General features: G+C 39.4%; 1 protein-coding gene across 1 annotated transcript in view; it reads right to left on the bottom strand.

Moving 5' to 3' along the window:
* Positions 1-2,474: 2,474 nt before the first annotated feature.
* abat (4-aminobutyrate aminotransferase) overlaps positions 2,475-18,580 on the bottom strand; it is a 36,839-nt gene continuing 20,733 nt past the window's right edge. The window contains exons 6-16 of the mRNA XM_063471080.1: positions 15,004-15,053; positions 14,102-14,182; positions 13,715-13,807; positions 12,818-12,880; positions 12,627-12,690; positions 10,616-10,764; positions 9,276-9,413; positions 8,032-8,199; positions 7,006-7,152; positions 6,115-6,226; positions 2,475-4,400 (exon numbers count right to left, since the gene is read on the bottom strand). Coding sequence (XP_063327150.1) covers positions 4,279-4,400; positions 6,115-6,226; positions 7,006-7,152; positions 8,032-8,199; positions 9,276-9,413; positions 10,616-10,764; positions 12,627-12,690; positions 12,818-12,880; positions 13,715-13,807; positions 14,102-14,182; positions 15,004-15,053 — 1,187 coding nt within the window. The 3' untranslated portion in view covers positions 2,475-4,278. The remainder of the gene's footprint in view (positions 4,401-6,114; positions 6,227-7,005; positions 7,153-8,031; positions 8,200-9,275; positions 9,414-10,615; positions 10,765-12,626; positions 12,691-12,817; positions 12,881-13,714; positions 13,808-14,101; positions 14,183-15,003; positions 15,054-18,580) is intronic.

Raw genomic sequence — 18,580 nt, forward strand, 5'->3', positions numbered from 1 at the left:
ATTCTGTTACAAACAATATCGGACCACTGGAACATAATGTTGGGTTTATAAAGAATAAGAAGCAGGTAAAGAGGATGTTCTCTAACTGCAGAGTTTACTTCTGACAGTTGGGGAAAAAAAGAAAAACAAACAAACAAAAAAGAAAACGATCATGTTAGACAAACTTAGGCTGGTACAGGTGAAACTCGAAAAATTAGAATACCATGCAAAAAATCATTAATTTCAGTAATTCAACTTAAGAGGTGAAACTAATATATCATATAGATGCATTACATGCATAGCGAGATATTTCAAGCCTTTATTTGTTATAATTTTGAGGGTTATGATTTACAGCTTATGAAAACCCCAAATTCAAAAGGTCAGAAAATGTGAATATTGTGTAAAGGTTCAATATTTTAGGCTCAAAGTGTCACTCTCTAATCAGCTAATTAATCCAATAACCTGCAAATGGTTCACGAGCCTTTAAATGGTCTCTCAGTCTGGTTCAGTAGGAGTCACAATCATGGGGAAGGCTGCTGACAGGACAGTTGTGCAGAAAACCATCACTGCCATCACAGCCTCCATAAGGAGGAAACCTCAAACGGTAATTGCAAAAGAAGTTGGACATCGGTGCATCAAGAGCAGCCACACACAGACAGATCCTGGACATGGGCTTCAAATGTCATATTCCTCTTGTCAAGCAACTCCTGAACAGCAAACAATGTCAGAAACGTCTTAAAGAAAAAAAGAACTGGTCTGTTGCTCAGTGGTCCAAAGTCCTCTTTTCTGATGAGAGCAAATTTTGCACCTCATTTGGAAACCAAGATTCCAGAGTCTGGAGGAAGAATGGAAAGGTACACAATCCAAGATGCTTGAAGTCCAGCGTGAAGTTTCCACAGTCTGTGCTGATTTGGGAAGTCATGTCATCTGCTGGTGCTGATCCAATTCAATTCAAGTGAGTTTTAATTATACAGCGCCAAATCACAACAGTCACCTCAAGGCGCTTTATAAGGTAGACCCTACAATAATACATACAGAGAAAAACCCAACAATCATATGACCCCCTATGAGCAAGGGAAGGAAAAACTCCATCTGCTGCGACCGGTTGGGGTGAGAGAAGGAAGACAGGATAAAGACATGCTACGGAAGAGAGCCAGAAATTAATAACAAGTATGATTCAATGCAGAGAGGTCTATTAACACATAGTGAGTGATAGTGTGCTTTTAAGTCCAGAGTAAACGCAGCCATCTACCCGGACATTTTGGAGCACTTCATGCTTCCTTCTGCAGACGAGCTTTATGGAGATGCTGACTTCATTTCCCATCAGGACTTGGCACCTGCCCACACTGCCAGAAGTACCAAAACCTGGTTCAATGACCATGGGATTACGGTGCTTATTGGCCAGCAAACTCGCCTAATCTGAACCCCACAGAGAATTTATGGCGCATTGCCAAGAGAACGATGCGAGACATGAGATCGAACAATGCAGAAGAGCTGAAGGCTGTGTCCATGAGAGCGGCCATGCCACGCCGCACTGAGGCAGTAATTCATGCAAAAGGGACCCAAATATATGCATGATTATACTTTTCAGAGGTCTGACATTTCTCTATTTAAAATTCTTGTTCTTTTGATTTCATGTAATTTTCTGAGCTTTTCAATTTGGGGATTTCATAAGCTGTAAGCCATAACCATCAAAACTATAACAATTATATTAGTTTCACCTTTTAAGTCGAATTACTGAAATAAATGAACGTTTGCATGATATTGTAATTTTTCGAGTTTCACCTGTAGAAAATATGACAGCTTAAATTATAGCACTTTGTTAGTATATACTGAGTACAGAAATTCAGTGTAATATAGGATTAGTGTCATAGCGTATACAACACAGTTAAATAAAACTTAAAGTATTTAGTACAATTCAGCCTTAAATGATTATTATTTTTGGAGCTGGTGGCATATTTTAAGCTGTGAGTTCCCTTTTAAAAGTTTTTGCACATTTAAAATGAAAAAAAATTCTGAGGGGCACGTTTTTTTTTTTTCTTTGTTTGTTTGTTTTTTCAGATTTGAGTGACCCCTAGCTGAATACCTTAACCTATCAGTCCATTTACAGTTCTATGATTTTTATTAGGTCAAAAACCTTTCAGCAGAAATAAAAACTCAAGTTTCTCAAAACTTTATTAATCACAGTACATGGACAGAATATTTTATAGACTACAATCTATAATAATTACATCAATGACCATCAATATTAAATCACAAGTGCAAGTATTTAGTGTAAATGTTTTTTTTAAGATTATCACAGATCCTCCATATAATGACTGACAACAAGAAGACAGGCACCATTGTCTAAATCACCATCATATTAGGAGACACCCTACAACCCAACCTTCATGTATGTTCAGTATTAAGTGTAGGATGATGAACTGACCCTGTGAACTGTTTTTAATTCACTACATTAAGAGGGGTAAAATTTATGCAACGTAAATGTAAAAAAGGAGAAGAAATATTGTTTATTTGTATTTCGCTCTAATAGGTAAACAATAAAGACATAATTAGAAAAGACATGAATCACATTCCTAACACTTGCCTAAAAGCTGCACGGAACATTCGCTACTACTGAGGACGTTCTACAGAAGCAGACTTTAAAAATTAAAATGCCAAATATGTCAAAAGAATTTCAGCTTTAAAGTTATTTGGTAATTTATTTCAGCTTCACATTGAAACTAATGTGTGCTTTTGACCACCCTCTGTAATAGACCTGTGCGTTAAGTTCAACTCCCCCTTAACAAAAAAGCTTACCCAGCGACAGTAAACTTTTACTTGGGTCTGTTTCGTTCTATGTGTGAACAGTGTAGACAGTAGCATAATGATTGTACGGGTTTAGTATTTGCTAAAGTGTTTATGCTTTTCACTTTTTAATGTGTCATTTTGAATCAATGACTGTGAGCACATTACCTTTGTTTCATGTGTCAGACTCAGAAATGGTTTTATGCAAAGTGTAATGTACTTAAAACCCAAATAGGATGACATCGGGCTCTAGCCTATCCCAGGTGACACAGAGTAAAGCAAAGTACACCCTAATGCCACATATAAAAAGTATTAAATGAAATCAAAAACAAGCGAGTCTTGAAAACAAAAAGTAACCATATTTCCATAAAATGTCAGGCAGCAACAATGAAGCTCTTTTTCTTTAAGAGTAAAGTAAACGGTGTTACCAAGGCTCTCATTTGAGCAGAGGGCATAAAAAATGTTACACTGAAATAACATGCAGGCACTAAATTATCTATGACATTTTCATGGTCCATTTAAGAGTCACATTTTCTTGGCTACATCATTTCAAGTTTATTACTATTAAGAGCAACACAATAGTCATAACATTATGGACAGTTTTAACGGACAGTTTAGATTGATTGTGTTCATACAGAGAGTCTGACACTGTACACTGTATCCAGGGTAGGTGCGAGCCAGGATGAATGTATGCAGTGAGGCGACTCTTGCATTTGAGCACTAAAAGCAGCTTTACGCAACACTATGAGTCAACAACTAAAGTTCATTAGGAGTTAAGACATTTATTGTGTTTATTGCTATAGTAATTGTTACAGAATTACAACCACATGTGCAGTCGTACTTATGAATCTCATATATCTCAATTCATAAATGTAAAAAGGTTTAATGTTTTACATATTAGGGATATTTTCCCTGGTAATATTCAAAACGAGTGTTTTTAGGCCAGATTAAGAATGAAGGAAACTTTATGTTTCCCGATTCCAGAAATTAAGCAGAACAGTGCCACAAAAAACAACTAACGTTAGCTTTAGAGGGCACTTTAATTTGACATAAAAAACAACACTTTTTTATGTGAATGTGAAATGAAATACTTCAGTATAAGTTATAATGGTGAGATTTTGGAAAATACAGCTGCGTGATGTCTCATCATCTCCAGAGCAGACTGGCCAACATTTCTGTACAAAGTCAAATTGTTTTACTGTTTTCTTTAAGTAGTTGTTTTCCAGGAAAAAGTAACTTCAACCAGACTTGAATACATGTACATGAACAGAAATGAATCTATATTAAAAAAGATTCTAGGCTTATTTTAACAGATTTATTTTTCAGAAACATGAACGTTCTACAAAATTTGCATTTACTACAACTGGCCTTCTTTTAGCTGTAGCTCAGGGCTAGTTGAATTTTATTTTGTTTAGATTGTGCTTCTCTTTTCTTAAACTGTCCAGAGTTACGTTTTCCCCGATTCTGATTTAACTCAGGATTGTATAGTTTTGGAAAGATTTTGGAAAGGATCTATTTGTGCTGCGCCAACACATCATTAAAAATATTGAGGAAGAGGTTCACATGATACTCCTTGAAAACCAGTGCTGGGCGGAATCTGATTGATCGATCCCCACAGCCCCCGAGGAGGACGCCTGCCAACGAAACAAAATGGAACAACAATAATTGTTTTTTCCAGAGATATCAGACAGATATCTAACACTTTCAAATATGATTCCTATATGATAAATATGATGACTTCGCTGATTAGTTTCAGCCATATTAAAGATAAGGTTACTGCTAACAGAAATGACAACGTCGTAAATTTCTTTACTCTGGCTAAGCCAAAGGATTATCCTCATTATTGTCTAGTTTTGCAAATATCATAAACTTGCCTTCTATGATCTCCATGAGTGCAAACCAAAGGAGCCATCATAAAAAACAAAAACACTAGGGATGCACCGATACCAAAACGAGTACGAGTACTTGCATTTCAGTACTCGCCGATACCGATACCGAGTACTTAATAAAAACATGATTTAAATTTACAGGTAACAGCTTTAGTCATATAATTTAACAAAAAAACAAACAAACAAGGCACTAGTTTGGAATTAAGAACATTTATTTAAAATGAAAAGCATGTTGTATGCAACATATTACAGAATAAATAATTATAAAAAAAAAACAAAATTTAATTTTAAATTTGTTCGTCTGTTTCTCTGTTTAGAAGTCTCACTAGCACAGTCACAGCTCGGATGACATCAGAGGCTAGTGCGTCGTAGCTGCTCACTTTTTTAGTTAGTTCCTCAAAAGGTGCGAGGATGGCAACAGTCTTCTCCATAAGAGCCCATTGGTGAGCGGTGAGATAGTCAGGGAGTTCATGCTCGGACACATACACCACTCGCTTTTGCTCTATGAGGGACTGGAGCATGTAATACGTGCTGTTCCAGCGCGTCTGTACGTCCTGCTGCAGTCTCTTTATTGGCTGGCTGAGCTGTCCCTGAATGTCCTCGAGGCGGGAGTAGGCTAAGGCGGAATGTTTAAAATGCCCAACTATTTTCCGTCCCACTGCTATAGCATCAGCTATGCTCCTCTGTGCTAATAAGCCCTCGTGAACTCGTGCGCGACACACGGCAGACTTGGGAGCCCTGCGTCATTCATGGCTTTAATCATGTTTTTGGCATTGTCACGAAGCACAACATGTACTGATGTTTTATGTATACCCCATGTCTGGAGCATTTCCTCAAACACATGCGCTATAGTTTGGCATGTAATATGGCTCGTTGCGGCGTGAAACTCGTCTATCCACTGGGAGGTTAGGCTAATTAGCGACACGGGGCTAACACTGCTTGTCCAAATATCCGTGGTGAAACTAAACGCAGAGGAGGCTTGCAGTAGGCTGTGGATATGTTTTTTCACGGACTTGTGTAGTTTAGGCAACTCCGTGTCAGTCATGTAGTGGCAGCTTGGGACATCATATCTGGGCTCCAGAACATGGAGGAGACGCAGGAATCCAACATTTTCTACCTCCGAGAGTGGCTGGTCACTCAATGCAATGTACTCGATAATTGCCTGTGTTATTTTCACAGCACGTGGATTGTCTCTGGACATTTTATCTCGTCTTGCAAGAGTTTGCTGCAGCTCTGAGCTGCAGCCGGGGCCTGGGGGCGGGCACTCGGCGCCTGTGATTAACCCCTTATACGCCGCTCAAACATAGACATTTCTCAGACCGTGGTATCGGTCCCCGGTATCGGGGGACTTTTAACGAGTACGAGTACTTTAGAAAATGTGTTATCGAGGCCGATACCCGATACCGTTATCGGTATCGGTGCATCCCTAAAAAACACCATATATTGATATGCTTTGTACCTTTGTCTCTGGCCTTGAGCATGATCCTGTCACGTGTGGCATCATCACAGGCATCAATGGCACAGAAGGTCCCCTGTCCTCGGGCTCGACTCAGTATGCTGGGGTACTGAGCCTGCGGAAAAAAGCCACGTAATTTATGATCACGACCATTCAAAGCATTCAAACGCAGCATCACGCTCAGTTAGTACGCTTAAAAATCAGCAAAAATATTCAGGTCAATGATTAACAACCAAAGAATTTTGAAGAGATGTACGAACTTGAAACTTAAAAACTAATAATATATTTTTTTAAAATGCTACTGCCTCCATCCTCTCTCTCTCACACTTACATGTTTCAGATCAAACAAATTTTTGTATTAGAAAAAGACAACTTGAGTAAATACAAAGTACAGTTTGTGGCAGATAAGAGGCACGACGCAACCACGTTTCCATGTTTTTCAGCATCTTTTATTATTACTCCGGTTGCCGTACACAGTCGCAGGCACACACAAACGACAAGAACCACAAATACAGGACCCGGTACAGATTTTGAAACTAGCAAGGTATGATTGTAGATGCCGCGCAGGTGAGTCCTGCGTGGCATCTACAATCATACCTTGCTAGTTTCATCGCAAGCCACGCCCTGCCACACAGTTTTTAAATGCTTATTTTATTTATTAGGAGAAAAAAGCTTTAAAAGAAATCTATCCAAATCCATGTGAAAGTAACAGCCCCGTGAACCTAACAATTAGTTGTGCTACCCGTGACAGCCAAATGTTAACTGGGTTTTTCAAGTCGGTGTGGAGGAATTTTGTTGTAATTCTGCTCCACGGGCAGTTTTAGTTAAGGCAGGTTTTCAAACATGAACGGCCACGAGTTTGGACCAAGTTAATTAAAAAAACAAAAACAGTACCTGTAGCTCGTAGAGGCCATTCAGCAAAGCTTTGCCAGAGCGGGTCACTTCCTCCAGAAGATTCTCTCTCCGAATCACATTGAGAACCTCAGAAAGGAACAAGTTCTTTGACGGGTCACCCATCCATGTGTTAAAGATGCGGTAGGGCTGCGGAAAGCACAAGCACAAAACACTGGATACTGGTAGTAAAAAACTAAAATAAAAAGAACAGCTAAAACTTATCAAAATGGGGAGGGAAGGGGGCTGATTCCTGTTTCAGCTGACACTGGGCAGGAACCCCTGTGATGCACCAGCACCCTGGACAGGCTGTTGAAAACCTGTATATCAGTGTAGAAACATTTATGTGTCTGCATCATGGCAACAAAGATGAAAACGACCAGAGGAGTGCTGTGCCACAACACACCAAAACTGACTGCCATCACATTCAGATAAACATTCAGTTTGTAAAATTGAAATGTAGGTTACATATTCCTATTAATAAAATTATAAAAACTATTAATATTATGAAGAATAACAACAACAGACTTTCACAACTGCTTTTTGTGAGACAGAATCTTTTAACTCTGACATGTAATATTGCAGGATGTGATGCCTCTTCTATTTCCACCTCTACAAGAAGCCACTCCCACACTAAAATGTTTAAACTCATTTCCTTTAAAACTAAGCTAACTTTTATTGGTCAGCTGATTCTAAATCTTATATGGTGCTTTTCTCCTCTGCCTGAGCACTAAAAGCCTCATTCATCTAATCACACAGGCACTTATTTCTATGCTTTTTCTGTGCAAGTTCTTTCTTTCTAAAATTCACATGTATAGTCCAGGAGTGTTGGAATTAATGCCCAAGGGTATTTGGCATGCAGACAGGAGCATCCGGGGATAGAACCACCAACCTTTCGATTAGTAGATGACCTGCTATTCCTCCTGAGCCCATTACAAAACTAATGTAATGTAGAACTTACAAAAAATAAATAAGTTGGAATTTAAAATTTAAAATTATTGTAGAAAAACAGACATAAAAATGTCAAACCTTGTCTGGCTGTAATTCATCCTTGTGGTAGTAACCTCCACTCAGAAGCTTCTTGCTGAAAGAGACAACGTCAGCAGGGTCGTCCATACCCCAGTGCTCATGGGCCCAAAACTTTCCTGTGCCTCCGCCACCAGTCTGGACCTCATCCACATGAAAAGCACAGCCATGCTGAGGGGGGAAGCAAATATACTCAGTATACCTGAACTCCAAAGCAGACAATTTTGACTTGAGAGCTGTGATGTCCGAGACACAGCTCAGTTACCACTCTTTGTACGTGGATTAACAAGGGTTCAATGAAAAAGACCGTGACAGGGACTGCTTTACACAGAGGTAACTGCATGCTTGGACAGGGTGAAATAGGACACGCTGACACAACAGGGAGAAATGTTGGACTTTTAAAGCAGATCCAAGATAAAGTGACTAAAATAAACCCTGAACCTAAATTGTTATTTTGCATTGTATTGTGCACAAGGAGGTGTTGTGTTGGTCAGTGCTGAAAATTAACCATGTTTTTGGTATTATAAGTAAAATGCATAATTTCACAAGGGCATGAGCACTCAGTCACACAGTTTGTCGCACTTTGCAACTTACTGACTGCTATGACAGAGGACCTGAGAGCAGAAATTGTGAAAAGAAAGGCAAGGACATTCCAGTGACTTCAGATACAGAATGGAAGGCAGACACTGCAGCTATTGCTGTTGATGTGACTGCAACAAATGTATGAACTAAACTCCAAAACAAACACTCTGGGTAATGAAGTTGAACAAATCCAGATACAGATCCTCCCTCGGTGATGATCACCTTTATTCACAATTGTTTTGGGGAATGTTAGTTAAAATGGAATGCAATGTTGGTGTTGTTATTATACAACACCAACATTGCATTTTTAATTGTATCATCTCCTCTTCCCAGTAGCAGTGTATAAATATATCACATTAATATTGAGCAGAATATGAAATTCAGCTTATTGGTGCAGCCCTCCAAAACAGTCCCAGTTTCTCGTGTGGGCCCTTTCCACAACATTATCAAAGAAACTGTATACATATTTTTGAGAGCATTTTCAGTTCCTGCTCTTCCTGCGCCCCTGTATGATTCCCATGGACATATTTATACATATCTTTAAAAATATTTTAGCAACATTAAAACACTCTAAGTCTAGAAAAAAGCCCAAAAAAATCTTTTATTATGATTAACTCCCTCAAAGACACATACAAACCAGTCTGTCTTTAAAGCTAGTGTCTTACCTTGCGTGCAATATTGCGCAGTCTTCGGAAGAAGTCTGGCGAGGCGTGGTTATCGCCGCCTTCGGCCTGAATCGGTTCAATTACAATTCCTGCTACAGGTTTTCCCTTCTGTCTCCACTTCACAATCAAATCTTCCACCTTGAGTTGCACACAAGAGTTCCAACATCACACACAACATGGCACTTTTTTGTCAAAGTGATATAACTTAAATCAGTCATTCATAACATTAAAGCATTTACCTAATATAATATGTATATATAATATAATATAGTATATGTATCTCATTTGTCAGTACATTAAAACAACAGACATAAGACTTTTCAGTTTGTCCTGTGATGTCAGGTATCACGCCTGAAGTTGGGAATTGGTTGATCATACTAGTTTTTTCAGCATACAGTGTACAGCATCTTCACTGAAACTCAGAACAGTGTGCTTCTATGTAGAGCCATATGCAGGAGCTTACACTGTTTTCTAATGCTTTCTACCCGCATCATTGAGCATGCAACAAATACTGTATGGCCCTAGCACCAGTTGACCAGTTGCCTTTTGTTGGACCATTTGTAGTAGGTACTAACCACTGCATACCCAAAAGACAGTCTTTTTTCTACTTTTTTGTTACTATGTTACTGCTCATTATACCTCATGTTTTGACAGGTGCCAATATAATATGATCAATTTTATTTTCAGTTTTACTGTAATGTAAACTGCAATATGTGTAATGTCATGAAAAAACAAAAATTACTTAAACTTCACAAATACAATCTCAAAAAATGAAAAACTGAAAAGAACAAATTGAAAACACATGAGATCTCATCACATCTAAAATAAAAATCATCCTCAGAATTGATAATTACATGGACTAGCTAATGTGTTATTGCAGTATCAAAATGATACTCTGTATTTTTATGGCCCCCAATGAGATGATGCACGGTGTCCTGGAGGACCTTCTTCCAGATTTGGATTTGGGCAAGTCTGGGATGCAACCTGGTGGTGTCGAATGGACTGAAACATAGCATGGTTTCACTGGTATCAACTTCTTCATTCTCCAGCAGTTGCCTACATACTCTTGCCACATGAGGCCGGGCGTTGTTACGTACCAGAAGAAACCTAGGACTCTGCACCAAGTATACCTAGGGCTCTGGCAGTGCTCGTCCTGTTCCACCTTGCACAAAGGAGCAGATACCAGTTCTGCTGATAGGTTAAAAACCTTCGACTCAAATCAAAACTGTTATATATTAAGAAAAGACCGTTTTGCTTCCTGTGATGACATTTTGGTCTGTACCTTATGGTTGTTCACATACACTCATACAGTATCTACTCTGTGTATACATACAGCCTACCTCCTCCAAACAACGAGCCTCTTCCTCGGCGTTCTCTCTGGTAAACTCATCCAGTGGGTACTGTAGTCTGGGGAATGGGGCAACAGGCCAATCAAATGATGGAATGTCCAGTTTGTGGATCGCTTTGGAGTGTGTTGTTGCCAAACAACCTTAACAAGGTAACAGCAATGAATTAGTAACAAATCCACAAAGTTAGAATATGCCTTTTGGTTTTATCTTTCCAAAAAGTCTAATGATTGCCATCATCCACTGGGAAATTTGTAAGTTTGCTCACTTACGAAAAAATTAACAATCTCTAACAGTATCATTTTAATAGACAAAGAATAGCAACCAAAAATAAAAAAAACCCACATTAAATAAAATGAATAAATTTGCACGTCATTGACTGAAAGTATTTGATCTCCTACAACGCAGCCAGAATTCTGGTTCCCAGAGACTGACTGAAATTTGGCAGACAGTTAATCAATCAATTATAGATACTCCTAATATTCACTTGCTATGTGTTCACCGGTCTATAGACTCAGTTTGTTCCATTCAAACCTCCTCCGGTGGGGAAGGATTGTAGACTTCCCCAAGGCTGGAACGGGTTACAAGACCATCAACAAGAAGCTTAGTGAGAAGGTGACAACTGTTGGTGCAATTATTCCGAAATAGAAAATAGTCACCCTGAGTCTGAAGCTCCACATTAGATCTTGCATGCACCTCATGGGGAGAGCATGATCATGATAAAGGTCGTGTGGTGCTTGTAAGGTTTCCCTGCTTTAGCAACTGGCCTGTCTACAGCGAAAATCTAAATGATTCAGAGAAGGCTTGTGTGCTTTTGTCAGATGAAGCCACATTCAAACTGGAATAAGGAGAAAGAAGAACGCTGAGGATTACCCAAAGAACATTATGGTGGAAATACTATGCTTCAGAGCTGTTTGTCTGCTAAGGACACTTCACTGCTTTGAGAGGACAATGAACGTTGTCATGTCCCAAAAAATCTTGGAAGAGAAGCTCCGTCTCGTAGATCTTCCAGCGAGACAATGTCCTAAAGCATACCACCAATGCAACATAGAAGGGACTAAAGAAGAAGCAGGTAAAGGTCATAGAGTGGCCTAGCCAGTCTCCAGATCTCAGTAGAAAATCTCTGGGGGAAGCTGAAGCTTCAATTTGCTAAGCAGCAGCCAAAGAGGAGTGCAAAAATCCTTTCTGAAATGTGTGCAAATCCAGTGAACTACAAGAAGTAAAGTACTAACCAAAAAAGGTTTCTCCACCAAGTAATACGTCATGTTTTGTGTAGCGATCAAATAATTACTTACTTAATGACATGCAAATAAGTTTACAACTTTTATGTAATTCATTTTTCTGGATTTCTGGTTGATAATCTGTCTCTCTTCATTAAAATGAAACTACCATAAAATTAGAGATTAATTTATTTTTAAATGAGCAAACTTGCAAATTCAGGCAAAAATCAAATAATGATTTCCCCAGTTGTACAAAGAGCACACTGACTTGAGTCTAAAGTTTCAAACTGAGATCATACAGTATTAAATACATAGAGTGCTTGTGTATCTGTGAAAAGCTATGAAAATGCTACATGTGGACTCTTGAGCTTTCAATTTTTACATGTTTGAGGTGTTATTAATCAAAGTTCTATTTTTATAGCACAGGCTTTTGTATGATAACAGCTGGGTTGTTTTGCATCATTAAGCAATCTGCCTGGACTGTTTCCAATCCCTCAGATGAAAAAGTATTTATAATGTGCCAGTGAATTATTATCCATGAACTGTTTTACAATAAAATAGTTGTACTGTACCAGCTCAAATTTGGGTATAAAAACATTAATTCAGTTTGTTATTTGTTCAATAAATACCAATGTAATTGTTTGTTTTAAATAAGTATTTACATATTTCTCAAATATTTATGGGATCGTTTTTGTTGGGGGGGTTGGTTTTATGACAGGTGGTCTAATTTGTTAAGTGCTGTTGTTTTAACAGTAGCAAAAATGTATATACAGTATTTAACATACCTAATGTTCTTCCATGGAAACCTCCCATGAAAGATAAAATACTGAGTTCTGGACAACCTGGTGCCTGAGATCAAAAGACATAAGGATTCAATTATACTAAGCAAGAGAAAAGACAAACATCAAGAAATAAGAAGCAAATATTGAGTCCAATATGGCAGGAAAGTGGTGAATAACTTAATGAATAGTGAGACCTGGTTGATCATGGAGGTGCTCAGTTCTTCATTAGTTGGTGTGTTTTGGCCTCGTTCTTTGTTCTAAGTAAAAAAACAACCACAGAGATTAAATTCATTTTAATTCCAAATGTAAACCAACCAGATATGTTGGTTTACATTTTTTTTACTACTCAATACAAGACATTTTCTATGGAACATTACTACAAACCCAATTCCAATGAAGTTGGGATGTTGTGTAACATGTAAATAAAAACAGAATAAAATGATTTGCAAATCCTTTTTAACCGATATTCAATTGAATACACTACAAAGAAAAGATATCCAATGTTCAAACTAACAAACTTGTTTGTATTGTTGTGCAAATCTTCACTCATTTTGAATTTGATGCCTGCAACATGTTCCAATAAAGCTTGGACATGTTTACCACTGGGTTATATCACCTTTCCTTTTACACTCAATAAGCGTCAATAAGAACTGAGGACACTAATTGTTAAAGCTGTGCAGGTGGAATTCTTTCCCATTCTTGGTTCATGTACAACTTCAGTTGCTCAACAGTTCGGGGTCTCCATCGTCATATTTTGCACTTCATAATGTGCCACACATGTTCAATGGGCGACAGGTCTGGCCTGTAGGCAGATCCACTCTAGTACCTGACTCTTTTACTACAAAGCCACGCTGTTGAAACACATGCAGAATGTGGCTTTGCATTGTTCTGCTGAAATAAGCAGGGATTGCCCGGCTTGGAAGGCAGCATATGTTGCTCCAAAACCTGTATGTGCCTTTCAGCATTGAGAGCCTTCACAGATGTTACCCATGCTATGAGCACTAACACCCCCCATACCATCACAGAACTGTGGTCACCAGATATAATTTAACATGGTGTTAACAAATTAAATCAAATTTGTACTCACTTACCCTATACCAGATAAAAATAGCTTTGTAAGCATTTTCATTGGAGCAAGCACCACAGGACATTGTCTGAACACGAGTCATTCCACTAGGTGCCACCTGACAGAAAGTAAAGTAGGAGTAACCAGGATTATCATTATTATCATTCCACAGCTAGCAATATCTGCAGAAATAGCAATAAAGGCATAAAATACATTATGGAGTTACATGAAAACTAAAATGTAAGAACAACCTGTACACAAATTTAAATTCTAAATGTGTGTTAGATAGTTGTTAAGTATAGTTGTTATCCATGAATTTTAAAATGTACTGTTTTACAAAAGCAGAAAAAATATTAGTGTGATAGCTCAAATTTGGGTATAAAAAGATAAACTCAGTTTTTGTGTTTCTCACCGAGAGAAGACTTTCGGTGATTTTGTCTGGAAAGTTCTCAGGTGGCAGGATTCCCAAGGCTGGCCGATTCACAAATGTACTCTGAAGGAAAGACAAAAATATCTAGTACATGCAAATACGCAGAGTCTTGTTCAGACTGTTTCAAAAGGACGTTACATGTACTTACATATATGTCCTACTTGTTAAATCCCAAACCAAAGCAAATATTAAAATTTACATTCACTTTAAAAACCATTTGTTGTTTTACACCTCACCTCTCCTCTGAGAACATACAGGAAGCTCAACATTAGACACAAGAATGATGAAAACACTCAGTGGACACATACATATGTTGAGGTGTCACTTTCATGTTCCAGTCACAACATTTATAATAAAACAAAAAACAGAATGAGGTTTGAATCATGGTCCTTTAGCCCTGAGCTGAATTGTTGTCTAATGCCTTTATTTTTCAGGGCTGTGTCCACTTAATACTACACTATATAACTTTATAACACTTATTAATAAAAAAAGCATAGCATTATTGAGGCACTGCAAATTATTTAATCCCAACATAGGTTATTCTATCTATATAACCACATGCTTAACTAAAATTGTGATCTATGAGTTCTATGGAGGTAACTGTGCTTAAGATCATGGATGATGATTCTACACCAAAAAATCATCATATGATCTTTGTCCAGCTTGCTTACACACAGTGGCATTGTGAGGAAAGATTGTAACTGCTGTATGATGTCAGAACTGTGGTAGCTTAGCATAATTTACCCTAAACTGCTCTAATGGAAATCACAATTGTCTGTATAAAACACAGAATGCAATTCCTTTGACTGCTGTATACTTAATCATTCACTGCAAGGCCATCTGCTCCATATCTTTATTTTTCCTGATAAAAGAAACGAACTTACCAAATTGTTTGGATTGGCCATCACTTTGAGGAGAGCAGGGTGGTTGTAGCCTATAGGAGCACACAACACGAGTGGTTTTACAAAGGGAGGTGCATCGCATACACCATTTCCTTCAAGTATGCTATTAAAATAAGTACTATTAGTTTTATTGGAAAGCATACAAGGAAACTACGTATATCCCTGTTCAGTTAGACAAACCACAGTGGAAATGCAAAGTAGCTCAGTGTATCAAAATTGACTCCAACAGTACAACAAGTCTAATGGCAGCAAAGTGACCACATATGTAATTGATCCAATTGTATCAAAAGAACCAGTAAACACCATAGTTATCTATGATTTGCCCTGCTTTAAAAATACAAAAGCAACATCATGATAGTTAATCAGTATTTGTCTGTTAAGCTCCTCGTTTGCACCAACAAGACTCTTCCATATATGTAATACTGCCTTTAAAAGCAGTTTTCAATTGAAAAACAGATATAGGTTACAGATGAGACACAGTAGTCCCCATTGCTTTTTAGACTTGAGTTCACTGGATGAAATGGAAAAACATTTGAAATCATAAATTATGACACAAAAAAATTTCATAACATTACAAAAATTAATAATGATAATACATTTTAAGCAGGCAGCCATTCATCTACACGGCCAGCTACATACAGTTTTTCCTGATGGATGTTAAGGTAGACTCCTTTACACGCACACACACACGCACACACACGCACACACACACGCACACACACACACACACACACACGCACACACGCACACACGCACACACACACAGACACACACGCGCACACACACACACACACACAGACACACACGTGCACACACACACACACGCACGCACACACACACACACACACGCACGCACGCACACACACACACACGCGCACACACACACACACACAGACACACACGCGCACACACACACACACACAGACACACACGCGCACACACACACACACACACGCACGCACACACACACACACACACGCGCACACGCACGCACGCACACACACACACACACACACGCGCACACACACACACACACACACGCACGCACACACAGACACACACACACACACAGACACACACACAGACACACACACAGACACACACAAAGAGTACAAACTGACGTCTTATATGCAAATTATGTTTTTCATACTAACTCGTCTTTAGTACAAAACCATTGCACTTTACACTGAGTTTTCATAGCCTGGCAGAATTTGTGATTTTTTTGGCCATTTTTCAGAGATTATAAATTAAAATTCAAAAACGTCTTTCACTCATGGCTCATGGTTGGGTGAAACCATTTATTATCAAACCATAGTGTCTGCCCTTTTTCAATGACAGCTACCCAAATGTTTACATACCCTGGCAGTGTCGGCATGATAACTAGAGGTAACCATCCTCACCTGTGATCTGCTTGTTAATACTGTGTGTGTATGAAAAGTCAGTGTATGTCAGGGCTTCACACAGACCGCTACATGTTTCATCCAGTGCTGCACTGACATTGTTGGATTTCAAGCCATAAGGAAAACATTATCAAAGGTTCTGCAGAAGAAGATAGTTGAACTTAGAGCAGGACAGGGATCAAACTCTAATTAAGAAGTTGAAAATGTAGGATTCTGTTGAAACCAAGCAAACAAAGATTTGGCTGCCAGAAAAACTGTTCAGGATGCAAAGAAAAACCTAAAAGAATTTAAGATGCCATACAGGACTCCAGAAGAAAGCCATTACTACACCAATGCAGCCCGTTTATTAATTTCAACCTGAGCCTGAGGCTGGGAAGAGTCCCACAGCTCTGGAAAACCTCCTGTGTTGTACCAGTGCCAAAGACTTCACGCCCCAAGGACCTCAACAGCTACAGGCCGGTGGCTCTGACATCCCACCTGATGAAGACCCTGGAGCGGCTGGTCCTGGCTCAGCTTCGGCGCCTTGTGAGCTCATCACTGGACCCACTTCAGTTTGCCTACCAGCCTGGCATTGGAGCGGATGATGCCGTCATTCACCTCCTACATCGTTCCCTCGCTCACCTGGAGACCGCTGGGAGCACTGTGAGAATCATGTTCTTTGATTTCTCCAGTGCCTTCAACACCATTCTTCCCTCGGTTCTGAAGGACAAGCTGGAGAACTCTGGAGTGGACCATCACCTCACTACCTGGATTTTGGACTACCTCACCGACCGACCACAGTATGTGAGGACTCAGGGCTGTGTGTCGGACAGGGTCGTCTGCAGTACGGGGGCCCCACAGGGAACGGTTCTGGCTCCGTTCCTCTTCACCATCTACACTGCAGACTTCTCCCACAACTCCACCCAGTGCTTCCTGCAGAAGTTCTCTGATGACTCTGCTATAGTCGGCCTCATCACTGATGGGGACGACAAGGAGTACAGAGGACTGACTCAGGACTTTGTGGACTGGTGCCAGCTGAACTACCTCCAGATCAATGCCAGTAAAACCAAGGAGCTGGTGGTAGACTTCCGCAGGCACAAACATCCTCCACTGCAACCACTGAACATCCAAGGTATGGACATTGAGACTGTGGACAGCTACAGGTACCTTGGTGTTCATCTGAACAACAAACTGGACTGGACTCATAACTCAGACGCCCTCTACAGGAAAGGGCAGAGCAGACTGTACCTGCTGCGGAGACTCAGGTCGTTTGGAGTGGAGGGCCCACTCCTGAAGACCTTCTATGACTCTGTGGTGGCCTCAGCCATCTTTTATGGTGTGGTCTGCTGGGGCGGCAGCATCTCTGCTGGGGACAGGAAGAGACTGAACAGGCTGATCCGAAGGGCCAGCTCTGTTCTAGGATGCCCTCTGGACCCAGTGGAGGTGGTGAGTGACAGGAGAATGGTGGCTAAGCTGTCATCCCTGTTGGACAACATCTCCCACCCCATGCATGAGACTGTGACAGCACTGAGCAGCTCCTTCAGTGGGAGACTGCGGCACCCACAGTGTGGGACGGAGAGATTTCGCAGGTCTTTCCTCCCCACTGCTGTCAGACTCCACAACAAAGACTTTAACTGATCAAACACACACATCCACAAATGTGCAATAACACAAATGTGCAATAATCTTTCTGGCACCGTTGTATTTTTCACTCTGTTGTATATAGCATTTGTATTCTATTTTTATCCTATTGTATATTTTATTCTATTTTATTCTACTGTATATAGTATTCTATTTTTATTCTATTCTGTACAGTTGTGTACTGTATTTATTCTTATTTTATTTTATTCTAATTGTCCTTCATAACTTTTGCACTGTCCACTTCCTGCTGTGACAAAACAAATTTCCCACGTGTGGGACTAATAAAGGTTATCTTATCTTATCTTATCTTATTACAATATGTTAATTCAGTTATATTCAATTTTCTTTATACAGCGCTATACCACTTTTTCCAAGAAAATCTCAAATGGAAATGTAATTCATACAGGCAAGTACAGGGAGAGGAAAATGAACATCGTCTGATTGGCCCTTTGGAACATTAAATTAATAAAGTGTGTAAGATCCTGACAAAGAAAAAAACCGTTCTATCATGGAGCTCACGAGCCTCAGAGCAGAAACCA

Source organism: Pelmatolapia mariae, linkage group LG4 (genome assembly GCF_036321145.2).
Source record: "Pelmatolapia mariae isolate MD_Pm_ZW linkage group LG4, Pm_UMD_F_2, whole genome shotgun sequence".
In the NCBI taxonomy this organism is placed as follows: Eukaryota; Metazoa; Chordata; class Actinopteri; order Cichliformes; family Cichlidae; genus Pelmatolapia; species Pelmatolapia mariae.